At 49.9% G+C, this 15,971-nt stretch overlaps 2 protein-coding genes across 5 annotated transcripts in view; one reads left to right on the top strand and one right to left on the bottom strand.

The window, feature by feature from the left end:
- Positions 1 to 7,551, bottom strand: part of AP1G1 (adaptor related protein complex 1 gamma 1 subunit) — a 46,492-nt gene extending 38,941 nt beyond the window's left edge. For 3 of the 4 annotated variants that reach the window (XM_021408167.1, XM_021408171.1, XM_021408169.1), the window contains exon 1: positions 6,613 to 6,744. In XM_021408167.1, coding sequence (XP_021263842.1) covers positions 6,613 to 6,615 — 3 coding nt within the window. In that variant the 5' untranslated portion in view covers positions 6,616 to 6,744. Of the gene's footprint in view, positions 1 to 6,612; positions 6,745 to 7,202 lie in introns of those variants that run through there. The other variant, XM_021408168.1, reaches the window with a different exon arrangement.
- On the top strand, positions 8,667 to 15,608 carry ATXN1L (ataxin 1 like). Its single transcript, XM_021408173.1, has 2 exons — positions 8,667 to 8,744; positions 9,010 to 15,608. Exon 2 carries the CDS (start codon positions 9,120 to 9,122, stop codon positions 11,193 to 11,195), a length of 2,076 nt encoding a protein of 691 aa, XP_021263848.1. The 5' UTR covers positions 8,667 to 8,744; positions 9,010 to 9,119; the 3' UTR covers positions 11,196 to 15,608.

Raw genomic sequence — 15,971 nt, 5'->3', positions numbered from 1 at the left:
ACTTTCCTCTAGAACTGAGAAGCCTTCAAATGCAACAGTTGAGCTTATGCTGGCACAAGGCGGTGTGAGCACACGGCTCAGGGAGAGCCAAGAAGGAGCGGGGAGGACATGAAGCATCGCCTCCTGCACTAAGTCACCCTCAAGTGCAGAACCATGAGGTTTGAGATCATCTCAAGCTTCTGCTCCTGGGAACAGAGGCAGCGGCAACTACAAACTAAAAGTTTGCAAACAAACTAAAAGTTTGGCACTAATTTGGTTTGATACAAGTCCCTTTGCTCTCACACTATACCCGAAGGGTTTATAAGTTGCTGAATGCTATCTCCAGCCTGTGACTCGTTACAGTAGGTAGCACTGCTTTCCCAGGCACGTGCCTATCACATTCTGTAGGTGTTTCTATCGAGGGCTTTGTTTGTCACAGTAAATCTGGCCCTGGACAACAGAAAGTAAACAGACAGAAAGCCTAAATCACTTTAGTCAATGGAAACAGCACCAAATGAAATTAATGCGCATTTGAAGCGCAGTCTAAGAACCTTTATTTTGCATCCTTCATCAGTGTTAAGGCAGCACTTCCTACTTCGCTGAGGAGGCAGAAAAAACAACAGCAAACACTGAAGATCCAGTAAGATTTCACTGTCATCGTCCGTTCATTGAAACAAGAGGGTGATCTATACTCAGAAATGTCCTTACATAAACAATTCACAAATCACAATACAGACACTATTTTCTTCAAAACATCACACCAGCAGTATAACAATGAACCAGCATTTCAGAAAGCAAAGAATTAAAATCTAAGAGTCTAAATCAGATAATGGTCAAGTTATGGAGCTACCTGCTTTTTTCATCTAAGCGTATGATATACTACGTATACACTGCATGCTGGTAGCATGCACACAGCGCAATCTGAACTACTTTGGAAGAGCAGCTGTAACTCTCACATGTATCCTGCCTGATCAGAACTGCCTGCAAGGAGGACAGCAGGACGGGAAGAGCCACGGCTGTCATTTATTTTCCATCATTTACACTTCTGTCTTTGTGCTGCAACTCGATGCCCATACTCTTAAAATCTGTATTAAATCTTCCAGCATTCTTTAAATACATCTTTGAATATTCCCACAAAAAAAGTTTTTGCACAATCCCAGCTACAAAAAATAGTGTCTCCACGTTGCAAGAACACATCACTTAAACCACTTCACACTCTTTGCAGCATGAGCTACTTTCTCGTGCACACACTTTTTTTTTTTTAAGCTTTTCAGTGCATAACAATTTCCATGAAATGCATTATGTTTGCTTCCTCCTCCTTCCCTGCAAGGAAGGGTTTTCTTACTACCAAGAAATTCTCACTACAGCAATAGATACAAGCTACCAGCAGATCACAGACTGATTCCAAAACAAACTTTGTGGAATGCTTTCAGGAGTCTGCAGGCTGCTCCTGAAGTAATGCACTTCTATACTTCAAAGCCTTTCAGCCATACTGTACTCATTCCAACCCCACATTCTGTACCATTTGAGAGAAACAGCTCCTGAATTCTTACAACACAAAGCAATACAAGAATTACTTTTCACTTCCTGTCTCAGAAAAGTTGAAATGATTTAAGAGAAAATAATCTAGGTTTTGACAATTCTCTAGGCTAAAGCTAACCGACCTGCACTTGGAAGAGCCAGGTTACCCTCAGAAACCTTAATGGCAGCTCTTACACCACTGGCTGTATCAGGTGATGCATCACAATGGTGTTGACACAGAACTATAGAGTAAGTAATTACAAAATAGGGAGAAAGCAAGCCAACAGGGACTGCTGGAGATGCTGCTGCTACTCCATTCAAAAATAAAGCTGCACACACAGCGCAGACACATTCAAATGAAGGTGGCAGGGATGCCCTAGGCAGCCACGTTCACGTCCTGCCTACTCTCTCTGAGCCAACAAACCAATCTTTGTGCAGGTATCAAAAGAGTTAACAAAACATCATCACAATCCAAGTTTCACATTTCCTGTCCCAGACCCCAAAAATTCCTTCAGCGTGCTGAGGACTATACATTTTTGTACTCAGAGAGGCGAGCCGTGAAGTCATCAACAGCACTTCCTGCACAATCTCATGTTCCTCTGGATGACTCCTACCCATTAACCATTAAATCCACGGTGCTTTGGCTTGCAGGTACTAAGTCACACGACTGCATACAATTAGCTGTTTTTTGAAGGCTTGGTAGAAAAAATACAAAACAGAAAAACAATCTGAAGAGTTAGAATGGAGGCAACAAGGGTACACAGATATTCCTCCAGGATGGAAAACATTTAATTCATACAAGACAGCAACTGCCTTGCCAGATATATACTTAACCAGTATGCATTTGCAGGTGTACAGCTATGGGAAAAAAACAACTTCTAAATGAAAAAGAAGACTGCAAGATGCCACTTTTCTTGCTTCTTTCAAGAAATGGGATCCTTCTCCCCCCTTCAGTCAAATCAACACAGAACGATACGAAACAAACATTTCTCCACATTCATGCTGCCAAGCACTCCATAACTCAAAACTATACTCACTGAGAACAAGCAGTAGCAGCAAGACAGGCACAAGGCCTCATGGGCTCCATGGATACATAGTTGGCACTCTTACTAAGCTGCAGCACAACAAAAGGCACAGAGAATGAAAGACTACTCCAACAAGCTCCAGCAGATGATTTATTGACAAGTACTTTTGATTTCCCTGATTGTACGAATGAAGTATGGACAACGTGCAGCATGACCATACCACAGCTCTGTCAAGGCACTGAAACCTTATGGTACCAAAATTCCAGTGGGATTTGACATGCAAGCACTCAGGCTTCCCTAAAGGAAGGAACTGAGGCCATACATCAATCATCTGTTTACTGACAAGAGCTAAAACAGAAAGAATACCGAAGAACCATAAAATCAAAACATGAGTAGGATTAAGAATTCAGAACTAAAACACATAATAAGCAATGTACTATCAAATCTGTCTCAAAATCAGACGGAATCTTGACATTAACACTATGAACCATTGAAAATATTAAGAAAAATCAGTTTCAGGTAACTAGGAAGCTATCGAAATGTAAGCTGCCATTAACAGCAAAATTTTACTCTACATTTCAGAAATGTGTTTTATTGCACGAGATGACTAACAGAGGACAACCCTACCATCTAGTAACAGCAGACCTGAAGTGTAACTTCATCTGGCTTAAAACCTCTTTCAAAGTGGCAAGCCTTGTTTTTCAGGATTAGTTAACACTTCTCCCTTCATACAGGCACATGTTTTTGCTCTTTCCACATCAACACAAATGACAATGCAAATATTAAAAGCAATCACCTCTTTCCTCACTTTGCTTACAGTAGCAGCACTCCATGGCCATTTCTTTGCTAGCCATACACTCTAGAAACCAGGGATTATCCCTGAATACCTGAAAAGAACCTAACGGTTTCTATCACGGTAGCTGGCAGGATCAACAGTTTTTTTTACTTTATCAATTTGAAGGCCGTATTCTCTAAGCAGCTCTTCTCTTGATTGTCAGCTATCCAAAAAAGAGTTAGATATTTAACTCAGATTAGCTCCCGTGCCTGGGTAGTGGCATCTAAATTCCTCCCCACCTCAGTAATTCCTCACTGAACCAACGAGGAAGGTATTCTTTCTTCATGCAACTCATTCTTGGTAAACTATCCAGAAGTGGAACAAAAATAAAAAAGTCAACCAGCAAAACAAAAATCATAATATATTAAAAACATTTAGTTTTATTATATGTTACGTTTCTCAACAGCTACTTTCTCCTATCTTGCAGTCCTTTATTAGATATGTTTGTATTGCTTTAAGTTCGAAGATTTTACTTAACAGGCTGCTATCCCAAAAATATTCAAGCTTAAAACCTCGCTACAAACCTATCTGAGAATACAACAGCATTCAAAGGCAGTTGTTCAGGAAATAGCATTTTATATTTGCAAGCAGCACATGACCCTACTGAAATCTTGCACGTAAAATACTCAGGCGCTTCAGTCAGCCTACAGTCAGCTATCAGGAAATTAAGCGTAAAGACCCGTGAACCTTGAACACGCAACCAAGTTGAGATCTATGCCTCTGGAATCTATTCAGAAATGTTAGCCTATGTCTTAATAATAATAATAAAACCAAAGACATATTTCTTTAAAAATTACTCTTCCAGTATATTAATGAGCACTTAAAAACAAGCTATCACAAAGTCATTGCTCAAGAACTTCTTCGGGACAGAACATCAGACATATTTTTCAATTCCTTCTGTTGCCTTGAGTCCTGGCAACAGACAAAGCCCACTGAGGCTCAGGGAATTATTCACAGAACCACTTGACTGTTTGGGGGAAGCGGCCGAAATTTTCAGTTCCAATAAGACACAAACCTGGCTACAGATTTTCCTGTAAACTGTGTTTCCGAACTTCGCTCATCCTAAAAAGCAGCCAAAGAACATAGAAGCATACATTTTCAAACAGCTCTACGGTACACAAATTGAGCTGCTCTGCCCCCAACTCGTGCAATCATGCTCCTTAAAACACAAAACAAAAACCCCCACACCTCAGCTTTAGGAAGTTATGTCATCCAAACCTGACCCAACTCCAACTGTAATCAGGAACAGAATTCCCCTACTTGCTTCATTAGAATTGTTCAAGCCTCCTGAACAGAACAAGAAAGCAGAAGGTATGTCCGGGTAGACTATACGAAGGGAAAAACTGCAATGGTTAACCAGAAAATACTGAAGGTCTTAGTTGCACAACGCTACCAGGGGTCTTCACACTAGTATCAGACAATTGAAAAGAAATAGAAAATAACACATTGGCAGTAAAAAGAGAAATAAAATGCTAAAAATAGAGATCAGACTGTCGAGAAAAAAATAAAAAAAGAAAGAGGTACTGGTATATTGTTTAGCATTATCAGTATTTATACTGAAAACAGTACACTCCTAACCATGCAGCACCGTTGTCATCACTAAAGGCAAAGGCAACACACAACAGTTCAAAAAAATCAATCAACCATACAACATTCAAAGGAGAAAGTAACCTCTCTTGAGAAAAAGCTATTTCCTACAGCACAGGGAACTAAAAGTGGAAAATAAGTAACATCGGGACATCAGAAAGAAATTAAGGTGGGGGGGCTCAAGATAGAGAATGATAGAATGATAATACAATTACTTTGCATTATACAAAGATTAGGGGGTGGCACGGGAAGGGAGAGAAGTCAAATATGGAAAACATGCCTAAAAACAGAAGCTTAAAAACAGTCTCAGAGGATGTGATGCATCAGATCAGGGTAAATGCTACCAATAGCAGTAATATTAGCAGATATTCCCTTGCACTACTCTTTTCTGAGTAACACCACCATATATTTGTTTATTGACTCCAAAATTATCATCTGATAAAATAACACAACTATCATGATAAATGAGACTGTTTTCCTCAACGAACATCCCAGTATGATCTAGAACAAATTAACATCACCTTCAGACAGAAGAGCTTGCCCTCTTATTAAACAAACAAAATCCAACAGCTCATCTCTGAAACGGTCTGAAGTTACACATTGCCGATTCAAAAATAAGAGCACAAGAAGCTGTACTGAATGCCATCAACTTCAGAAGCAACTAAGAATTGTATTAGCCCCTATACTTTGAAAGGCAACTTTCCAAATCTTAACTCGTGCAGTCTGTCTGCATATTTAAGAACAGACAGCTTCAGTTCCTTTGCTGCTGCTCACAGCCTTTTTATTCCACAAACGAACTTACTGATCTCATTAGGTTACAGTGACATTAATTCAAAACTCTTGCCTGCAAAGAGGCTATCAAGATTGGGAAAGTTTACCTCTCACCCTTACTCATCGGCCAGGACACTGCCAACAAAGGTACGGAAGAACTCCGCTTCTATTACAGAGCCTTTAGAAAAAAAGTTCAGATTAAAAGTCACAGGAACAAAGAAAAGGGAGAGAATGTCCTTCTAACAAAACAAGAGGCAATCTGAAAGCTAACCTGTGCACCGGGGACAGAAAAGCTGGATGCTCTCACAGACTTTCAACTCACGGGAATTTAAGTATGCTCCTCTCCTCCTCCCACCACAGAAGTGAGGAGTTCACACCGCACGCTGCCTCTGAGAAGCAAAGCCTCTGGCCTTCATTCAGCTCTCGGGTATCCCAATAAAATTCCTTGTTTGGCACAAGATTTGAAGACTGTGTATGAGTAGGCAAAAGGAAAAGTTTGGTGGCAGAAAGGGAACACACAAACAAACAGGAAAAAATACAGTTTACAGAGAGGGAGAAGAAAAGTAAAGAAGCATACAAAAGATCCAGATTTACGCTACTGGATAGAATCAGAACAGAAAAAAAATCTCCAACCTGTCATCTTAAAAACTAGATGAAAGGAGCACTATACAGCGAGAAGAATATTTTGCTTTGCTTCAGCTAGCGAGTGTCAAGTGCCCCTTCTGGTCTTGCACGTGAAACGCCCTTCCAAAGCACTTCCACCTAATTCCGTATTTTTCCATAGAGACTTCAAGCCTTAGAAACTGAACACACCACGAAGCGCCTAAAAGCGCTGCTTACAGTACAGTAAAACAAACAGCCATTCCATCCACGAGCTTCCAAACCAATGCCTACCATTAGAACAACCACGATTTGCCTTACGGCTTCTGAGAAGGGAAAAAGAGAAAGATCCGAGCACCCGCGCCGCTTTTCAGCCGCCGAGATGAGGCCGTCCCCTCCCGACGGAACTCCCGCAGCAGTTTTACATTCTCCACGAAGCACCGAGCCCAGCAGCGGGGCCTGGGGAGCGCAGCGGGCCTCGCCTGCCGCGTCTTTCCCCCTGCTGAAATGTAAAGGCCGCGAGAAGCGCTCCCCTTCGCCTCCGAAAGCCCCGAGGCGGCGCGGGCCCAAATGGTCCGGAGCGCCGAGCGGAGGCCGCGGGAGCGGCCGTGACCGAGCGCGGGCGGGCGGAGCGCGAGGAGCCGCGGGAGGGCAGCGGGCGGCCGCAGCCGGCAGAGCGCCGGGAGGCGCCGCGCAGCGACCCGAGAGTAGCGCGGCGGCACTCGCGGTCCTGGGCCGCGGGATCCCTCGCACCGCGCCGACCGAGAGCCCGCTCGGCCGCCACAAGGAGGAGGAGGATAAGGACCGGGGAGCGGGGCGGCGGCGGTAGCGCGCGGACGGGTGCGCGGCGCGTTGGGGCGGGCGGGGGCCGCGGCCCCACTCACCGGGCCGGTCCCTGGAGCGGAGGCAGCAGCAGGAGCCAGGCATTCAAAATGGCGGCGGCTCGGCCTCAGCACCGATACCGCAGGCGGAGGGATCCGCGCTCCGGAACGCTCCTCTCGGCCTCACGACCTCTGCCGGCGTCCGTCCCGGAGCGCGGCCGGGCGGCCTCAGCTGCGGCGGCGCCGGGACGGCGCGAGACGGGCAGCGGCGAGGCGGAACGGGCCCCTCGCACTATTTTTCCCGGCGGAAGCGCACGCGGTGCCGGCTCTCGAGGAGTGGCGCGAGCGTTCCGTGGCAGTCGGTGATGACGTCACGCGCGGGGCGGTCCCGCGGAGCGCTGCCCCGTGGTGCGGCCGTGCGGGCGGCGCGCTCGCAATCTGCGTTCCGCGGCGCGGCGGGGCCCGGCGGGAAGGAGGCGCCCGCGGGGCGGGGCGGGGCGGGGCGGGGCGGGGCTCAGCGCAGGCGCTGCCGCAACTGAGGTGTATGCCGAGCTTTACGTATGGGTGGATAGCTCTGAGAGGACGGGACGCGGCGGGACCCGCGTAGGCCTTCCTTATGGTGGCGGTCACGTTAAAAGCACGGCCCGGCATTCCCGATGTACTGCGGGCAAGTCGCTCTGCCGCCCGTTCTGCCAACAGGAGGGGCCGAGCGCCAGCCGAACTTCCCGGCTTTTTAGTTCCAGTCTCTGGGAAAGAAGGGGGGGAAATCAACCCAACCGACGCCGCGGTGTGTGCCGGGGGCTGCGGGGAGCCGAGCTCTGCGCTCCGGAGTTGGAGGGGCTCAGCGCACGGCAACGAGAGAGGGATCTCGAGGGACCCCTCACTCCAGCCCGGCTCTTTCCCTCACATTCTCGGATCTTTTGTCACCTTAAAAATCAGTGAATGCCACCAAACAACGAACAGGACCTGAGGCAGCACCGGGAGCGGCGCCCGCCAGAGCGCGGAGCGGGAAAACAGCGGAGCGGGGGGGGAAGGACCGCACCGTTGGTCCCAGCGGGCGCAGCCGGGCGGGCGGCGGCGAGTCCCGGAGCGGCGCTCAGTGCGTGACACGGCCCCGGGCCGCGATCCGGGCTGCCCGCACCGGGCTCAGATGCGTGCTGTGCTCCCGGGACGGCGCCTCTCCTCCGAACGGGCGCCTCGCCCAGCCCGGCCGGGGGCCAGTCTCGGGACCGCCCCCGCAGGAGGTTCTCCCCGAGCCGCTCGGAGCCGGCCGCGCGCTCTGTCCCGCGGTGCGGCGGTCTCCCGGCGGCGCTCCGCCTCCGTTCTCTCGGCCGACGACCGGTCGGCGCCTCCCGAAAGCCGGGGGTCGCGCCGCTCCGAGGCGCCCGCAGTCTCGGCCGGGTCTGCGCCCGTTTCCGCGGCAACCGGAGCCGCGGGCGCCCCGCAGCGTCACCGCCACGCCCCCTGTGTGCCCGTGAGGCGCTTCCGGCGCGCGGGGCTGTACGTCATCACCGCGCGCGGCGGCGGGGAGGGGCCGGGCCGGAGGCGGCCGCGGGCGGCGGTGGGGCCGATGGGGGTCGCGGAGGAGGAGCCGGGCGATGGCGGGTGAGCCGCGGGCCGCGGCGGACGCCGGGCGGGCCTGCGGAGGTGGGGCGTGGCCGCGGCACCTCGAGCCCCGCCGGGCGGGGCGGGGCGGGGCGGGGCGTGGCGGGGCAGGGCAGGGCAGGGCGCGGCCGAGCTCGGGCGCCCTCTGTCCCCGGGGCCGGAGCTCCGGAGCGGGGCGGGGTTGTGAGGCTCGTTCCGTGCCGGCGGCTCGGTACCTGCTCGGTGGCGGGACCGGGGCTCACGGCTCCCTCTGTTCCCGGTGCAGGTGAGGCGGCGGCCGGCGGCGGGGATCTGGGAGCCGGCGTGCGGCAGTCCTTTCGGGTGCCCCCATGAACGAGCGTCGCGGCCGGGGCTGCCGGGACACCGTGGGGCACCATGAGAGCGGGCCACGAGCGGAGCCAGGAGTGCCTCCCGCCGAAGAAGCGGGACCTTCCCGCCGCCAGCGCCGGCACGGAGGCGGGACGGGCGGGGGGTGCCCAGGCTTCGACCGAGGGCCCCGAGTGGGCCCGGACAGTCGGGTCGAGCGCTGTGGCCCTACGCTATGGCCCCGGGGAGGCGGCAGAGGCGGTAGCGGGGCTGACGGTGGACCAGTACGGGATGCTCTATAAAGTAGCAGTGCCGCCCGCCACCTTCTCCCCCACGGGCCTGCACCCCGTGGTGAATGTGAGCCCCTTGACCCCCACCTTCAATGTGACCTCGCCAATAATCCAGCACCCGGGGATGCCCTACCCTCCCATCCATTACGCGCAGATCCCTCCGACATCCTTACAATTCATCGGCTCGCACTACACGGTGCCCTATGCTGTCCCTCCTGGCTTCCTGCCTAGTCCTCTCCTGTCTCCTTCTAGCAACCTCACCGCCTCTCATGTCCCCCACTTTGTGCCATATGCCTCTCTCTTCACGGAAGAAGCTGCTCCTTCCCCCCAGACTACCTCTCCTACCCACAGCTTCAACAAATCTGCTTCTGCGGTCTCTCCTGGCCAGATGCAGCACCATGCTGGGACCCAGCCACTAGATACCGCACCAGGTAGAATTCCTGTTTATTATCATATGTCTCGCCTCCCACCTGGGTATTCAGGATATGAGACACCTACAGCAGGTGGAAACCCAGATTCTTCTCAGCAAGACAGTCAGCTGAGTTCAGAGGTAGCTGCCTCCAATGGTGAACAGAGACATCTGGAGCACAATGTGGTGAGGAGGACCAGCGAGGCTGCGGACTCTGCCAGCGGTAAAGCTGAAGACTGTCTGCCAGGGTCTGCGGTGAGATGTGTTGTTGATGGACAGTTTCTTTCAGGTTACCAGACGTTCAGAACAGAGGTTTCTGTGCCAGCCCATAGAAGCACGCCAGACACTGATCTGGAGGTTCAGAGGGTGGTGGGGGTGTTGGCCTCTCAGGATTGTCACGTTCTGGCAGCCCAGAGGAAAGATGACCCGAGCCCTTTAAACCTTTGCCATAATATCCCTGATCAGCAGGGGGAGTCGAAGGACATTTTGAGGAATGCAGTGGAAAGGGGAGCTGCTGAGAAGAGCCAGTCCAGGAGTCCATACGTTGCATCCCCTGAAGAGATGGTTAGACAAAGACAATTAACCAAAGGAATGGTGATAGCTAACGGCAAGCCAGTCCTGGTTCCAGCTGGCTCCGAGCCCATCAGGTCGTCCATTTCAGAAGCCCTGGTGAGGCAGAGCCCAGGTGTGCACACTCAAGGAGGCATGCTTGAAAAGGACCTGGCCCAGCTGCAGCCACCCAGCTCCTCTCGCTTGCCCTCTCACTTCATGAAAGGAGCCATCATCCAGCTAGCCACAGGAGAGCTGAAGCGGGTGGAGGACTTGCAGACTCAAGACTTTGTTCGCAGTGCAGAGGTGAGCGGAGGCCTGAAGATCGACTCGAGCACTGTGGTGGATATTCAGGACAGCCAGTGGCCTGGGCTTGTCACACTGCATTTTGTGGTTGGGGAGCAACAAAGTAAAGTAAGCATTGATGTGCCCCCAGAACATCCCTTCTTTGTGTATGGCCAGGGCTGGTCCTCCTGTAGCCCAGGGCGGACTGCTCAGCTCTTTGCTTTGACCTGTCACAGGCTGCAGGTGGGTGATGTCTGCATATCAATCAGTTTACAGAGCATGAATGGCAACTCTGCTTCTCAGGCTAACTACCCTTTAACAGATCAGTTGATATCTACTAGGGAGAGATCTGAAATAACTGCTCAGGGGTCCAGAGAACCATCTGACAGAGCTGCTGAAAGGAAGACCCAGACAGAAAGGGAAAATGCAGCTCAGAGCTCTCGTGGAGAACCTTCTCAGCCTGAGACTAGCAGTCAGCACAGCTGGACAGCTCCAGGCTTCCAAAGATACAGTGTGCAGGCAGAGGAGCCACGTCACTCTCTGCTCCGTCCCTCTTTCATACCCCAGGAGGTCAAGCTGTCTATTGAAGGGCGTTCTAATGCAGGGAAATGATCCCTTTATGGTAGTGAGCTAGGGCATCCCCTGTGGGTGAGCCTTACCTACATTGGGTGGAGAAATTGCACAGACTTTGTGACAGGTTCACCAGCAAGACTGCTTTCTGCCCCACAGAACTGGGTGTATTCCAGTTCAATGGCTGACCAGTTCCTCTTGGGGAATCCGGGGGGCTCCAGTGCCTCAGGGAGCAGCAGCAGGCTAGCTGGGGTAGAGAACAGGGATGTGCTCACGAGCTTGCAATGAGAGCATCCAGAGGCTGGGCTTTCTTGCACCTCTCTGAATAACTGATTCCCTGCAGGGCAGGGTCTGAGCATTCAGGGAAGGTGGAGAGATGGGAAAGGCAGACATGGCTTAAGGTAGCAGATAGAATTCCTGAAGATTTTATTCCTCTTTTCTCATTATGGGGAGAGATGGGTCTCCTTAGGAGTTTAGGGGGCTCTACTCCCAGTATCCCCTTTCTTCACACATGCACTTTAAAAGGACCGTTCACCAATGGAGCTCTTGAGGGCAGGACGCAGATGCTTCTCTGATGGTTCTGTTTAATGTCTCTTCCACTGAGTCCAACTGCTCTTTTTGCAAAGAATGTACGGAGATTTCCATGAATCACAGAAATTCAAGAGGAAGGACCAAAAGGATGGGTTTGGGTGCAGGTGGATAGAGAACTTGAGCACTTGAGATGGGACACAGGATGGGAGACATCAGTTTCCTGCTATGAAATGTTTTTACTGTCACCAAAATTATTTAAATATTTGCCACCAAATCTAATCTTCCTTCCTGTGTTAATCTTAAAAACAAAAACCTCTTGGGCTTAAAGCTTTTATGCTTAGTCTACAGGTGAATGGGGTTAGGTTTTTTTATGTTGTTTTGTTCTTGTTTTCGGAAAGCTAGAGTAAAACATGTTTAGCATTCTCTAGTGAAAATGAAAACGCATCCTTCTACTGTAAGAAGACCAAGACTATTGTGTAACTAAATCAGAAGCAAACTTTACAGATGGCTAGTTCTTCCCTGAAGGCAGTTTTCTGAATAAACTGTAGACAACAGACAAGTGTTTTTGCATGTGCAGGCAAGGTACAGGTCTTCTGCTAGGGACTTTAAAAATACCACAGCATCATAAGGCATTTTGGGAGGTTTTTCTATTGGTTGTTCTGATGCTTCATTTTGGAGTTCCTCTGTGGAATTGAGAACGGTCTTTTTCACAGTGAGATTTAACAGAAGTGTTTATTAATACCTTGTGATGTAACACTCCATTCAGGTGAAGGCTCCTGTAGTTACCCTAATTTAACCTCTCTGATGGTGTGATGTGACACCGGCTGTAACTGCTCAGATAGAATAAAAAAAAGTCACTATAAGAGTCTTCACTGGCTTAGCTTGTGTATAAGTATTCCTTGTATTAAGGCGCCCATCGCTGTGTAAGGTCCGGGCTTTTGAGGGTTTCTTTTCAGCGTGCAGGTCCCTAGAGGGCTGCTCCTGATGGTAGAGTACCATTTTCTGTCTCCGTGTTCTCATCTTGCAGAAGGTTTCTGCCAGGTGTGTGGATGGCAGGGCACTGCTCCTCTTGCCAGGAAAGCTGTCTTCCCGGTCACCTCGCTTGCAGTGCTGGTGTCTCGGGGCTGGTCCAGAAAGGTGTCCTCTAAACATTTGGCTTCAGTTGGCTGCATGACGAGGATGTTCTGTGCAGGTGCTAGGCAATCTAGAGAGTCTCCAGAATGGTTCTTCCATCCATCTGTTTTCCTAGTACGTTGCTAGCCGTTTCTGTTGCCTTTGAAATGCCTGCACCGGGAAAACAATTTATTTTCAGGCCTTAGTTGAGATCTGCTCTGTTCACGCCTTCAGTGTTTGTGCCTCACAGGGTTTCTCCAGAGTGAGGATGCCGCCTGTGTCACACATAGCTTTCCCCCAGTGACACACAGCTTGTGATCTCATCGACTGCATTTGGAATTGTACAAAGTCATGGTGACGCTGTCACGTGGAGGTTCTCCCTCCTTTGCCTGTGGGAAGGATGTTGTCTTCATGGCGCTGTTTGTCAGTGAAACGTCCTGTCTAGGCTCTGGTGCCTGGCTGTCACTTTGTGTGATTCACCGTCACTATTCCTTGAAGTCTTACACAACGACCTTGACTAATGCTGGTTAGTATCTAACGCTCAGGAAATCCAGGGTGTCTGTGCCAAGACCAGAAGTCAGAGGAGCCCAGGTTCTCTTGCCCTTCTTTGCATGGTGCATGCAGAGCAGCTCAGAACTGTGGCAGGCAGCTGAGGAAGGGATCTTGCACAAGTATAGCCAATGAATGTAGAAGGGATGTTGCATACTCAGTGAGTGTTTGCACAGCTGAATGGTGCAGATCCTCTTGTACGCCTGTTCAAACATGGAAGTCTCTGAGAGTTTGGCCAGCCTGCCTTGTCTCTTGTATGTCACTGTACCTACTGCTTGTAGTCCTCCAGCACTGGGCAGCAGTCTGAAAGGGCTGGTGTACGAGGCAAGATGCTGCAAAGCGAAAATAGCTCTGTACCTTGGGCAGCTGGAGGGCTGTGTCTGTGCTCACCCTGGTGTTTTCCTGCCACCACCCTGACCGCACGCCTGCTGAGTATGGTTCTGAGCTCTGCGGAGGAGACCAGGGTGCAGTAGACCTTGGGGTTTTTATCCAGATTCCCTGCAAGTCCTGCTGCTGTTTTTCAGCTGCTCGCTCTTCTGTTCCCTGGAAGCAACAGCTTGGAGCATGTCTCATGGATGGGTGTTAAGATGAAGAATTTTGTCATCTTGGCTGCTTGCCCCAGCAGCCATTGTCAGGATGGGAATGCTAGAGACCCTCTAGCCCTTCTGAACAGTAGTTGTATTCACTGGAATCTTTCCTTACTGGATTGGGCTGCAACACTCAGCTCCTGCGGTGGTGGTTGTGTTGTGTTCAGGCTCTCCCAAGACAGGGATTATGTGAGACAGGCTCTGCTGTGGGCAGAAAGACTGCAAATGAGCCCGTGGAGGAGGCTTTAGTTTCTTAGGTTTACAGGGGTAGGAGAGAGAAAGCCAGGAAGAGATTGTGGAATGAGCTGGTTATCCAGGCCTTTCTGCAGGCAGAGATGTGACAGGCTTATTAGAGAAACAAACTGTTTTCCTGCTGCTGTTGCGAAGGGGGGGGAGAGCTGTGGTCTGTCCTACCTGGAGGAGATGTCCTGGCCTTGGTCTTACCCAGCTTGCATGGAGGTTGTGGGAAGAGTCTGAAGGATGCAACAACGGGTGTCTGTAGCCATCTGTTCCATCTCATGAAACATTCCTTGGGTCGGCTGCCCAGCAGAGGCCAGGCCTGCTTCCAGGCCAAGCGTACATTGTTCCTCCAGGAACGTGAGATTTGCTCCAGGTGACGAGCGCTCATCACTACCAGACTATGCAGAGGAAGCTCTGTCTGAAAAGGAGGAAAGCTGCAGAGGTCCCTCTGCCTCTCCTTTCCAGCAGGTGCACAAGTATAATGCACTTTTCACATTAAGTGTCCCCGACCCTCCTGTCCCCACCCTACACTTGAAGTCACTTTCCCAGTAGAGAACTAACAAACCTTACTACTCATAAAATATTTTAAATGAAAACTACAGCAGCTTGAGTAGCCCAAATGCTAGTTCCTGCCCATAGCAGTACATGTGCCTTTCCCTAGCGTCACTCACAACTGCTCTTTGCCTTTCAGGCTGTCTTGGGCCTGAAACTTTGCAGAAGCTGCTCGGATGGCTATGAATGCACATTCTGTACAGAGTTTGGCCCAGGGTGTGTTCCATGTAGGGCTTAACATACTGATGGTCAAGACTCCTCCACGATCTTCGTGTCTGTCCACAGAGGACAGGACTTGCCCCGACGTCCTAGGCCGCTGCCACCTCACCCTGCCAAAGCGCCACGCGCATTTTGGTCGCTTTCTGCTTTTGTGGCACCTTAGAGCCAGGGAAGGGTCTGCCCACGTGAAGCAGAGAAAGATGTGTGGCACTGGGGGACCAGCTGGGCTGCCCTGACACAAGGAGGTCTTTGTAGATAAGTGCTGATCCCTCAACTATAATCCCAGTTATGTAATGGCTGTATTAACATGTAACCGACCGCATTGTATCTAAAGCCTTAGAACTAGTCAGGTGCTCCTCTCCAACCTTGCTCCCACCCCTTTCCTCCTACCTGATCTTTAACAAAGCATTAATAATTCTAAGGATAATCTCTATTTTGTTGTGCTTTTTTTGTAACTGTTTTAAATAAATCAATTTGTACTGTATATTTGTACTTTTGGTGAGATCCTTTTTCCTGTTTTACCATTTTAAGTCTGTACTTGGCTACACACAGATTGTATTTTTATTGTTAATGCTCTTATGAATATTCCATTTAACTTGTTGACTCTGTAAACACAGTATATATCTATCTATATATATATCTATATATAAACCAATAGCTTTTCCTTTGGTGTTTGAGACTTTTTGCTTGTCTGTGGCATCAGCGATCACTTGGACGTGGGTTCTCTAGTCTTACACAGAGTGAAGTGGGAACTGTGAAAAGCACCAGGTAAAGGCTGTCTAAGGGATGGATTGTAAGCCATTAATCTGTGCCCAAATGCTTTTATGCCATCTCCTTGAACCCCTTTGATACAATGCTTTTGTTAGTAAGTATTGCTTGAAATAACCATCAGGTGCCAGTGAGGCTGCAGTAAAAGCATCAGCTATAGTTTGCACAGCAAAACAACATCTCTGCTGGCCAAGCAAAACACACATCATAGAGTATTAGCAACCGCTGCGAAGAGCAAATGGCCAGCTTGGTATGAAAA

The sequence above is a fragment of the Numida meleagris genome, chromosome 10, assembly GCF_002078875.1.
Source record: "Numida meleagris isolate 19003 breed g44 Domestic line chromosome 10, NumMel1.0, whole genome shotgun sequence".
NCBI classification, from domain to species: Eukaryota; Metazoa; Chordata; class Aves; order Galliformes; family Numididae; genus Numida; species Numida meleagris.
This window is presented reverse-complemented; position numbering and strand designations above follow the sequence as displayed.

Coding starts and splice junctions, on each gene's coding strand:
- ATXN1L (XM_021408173.1), top strand. CDS start 9,120: ATGAGAGCGGGCCACGAGCGGAGCCAGGAGTGCCTCCCGCCGAAGAAG.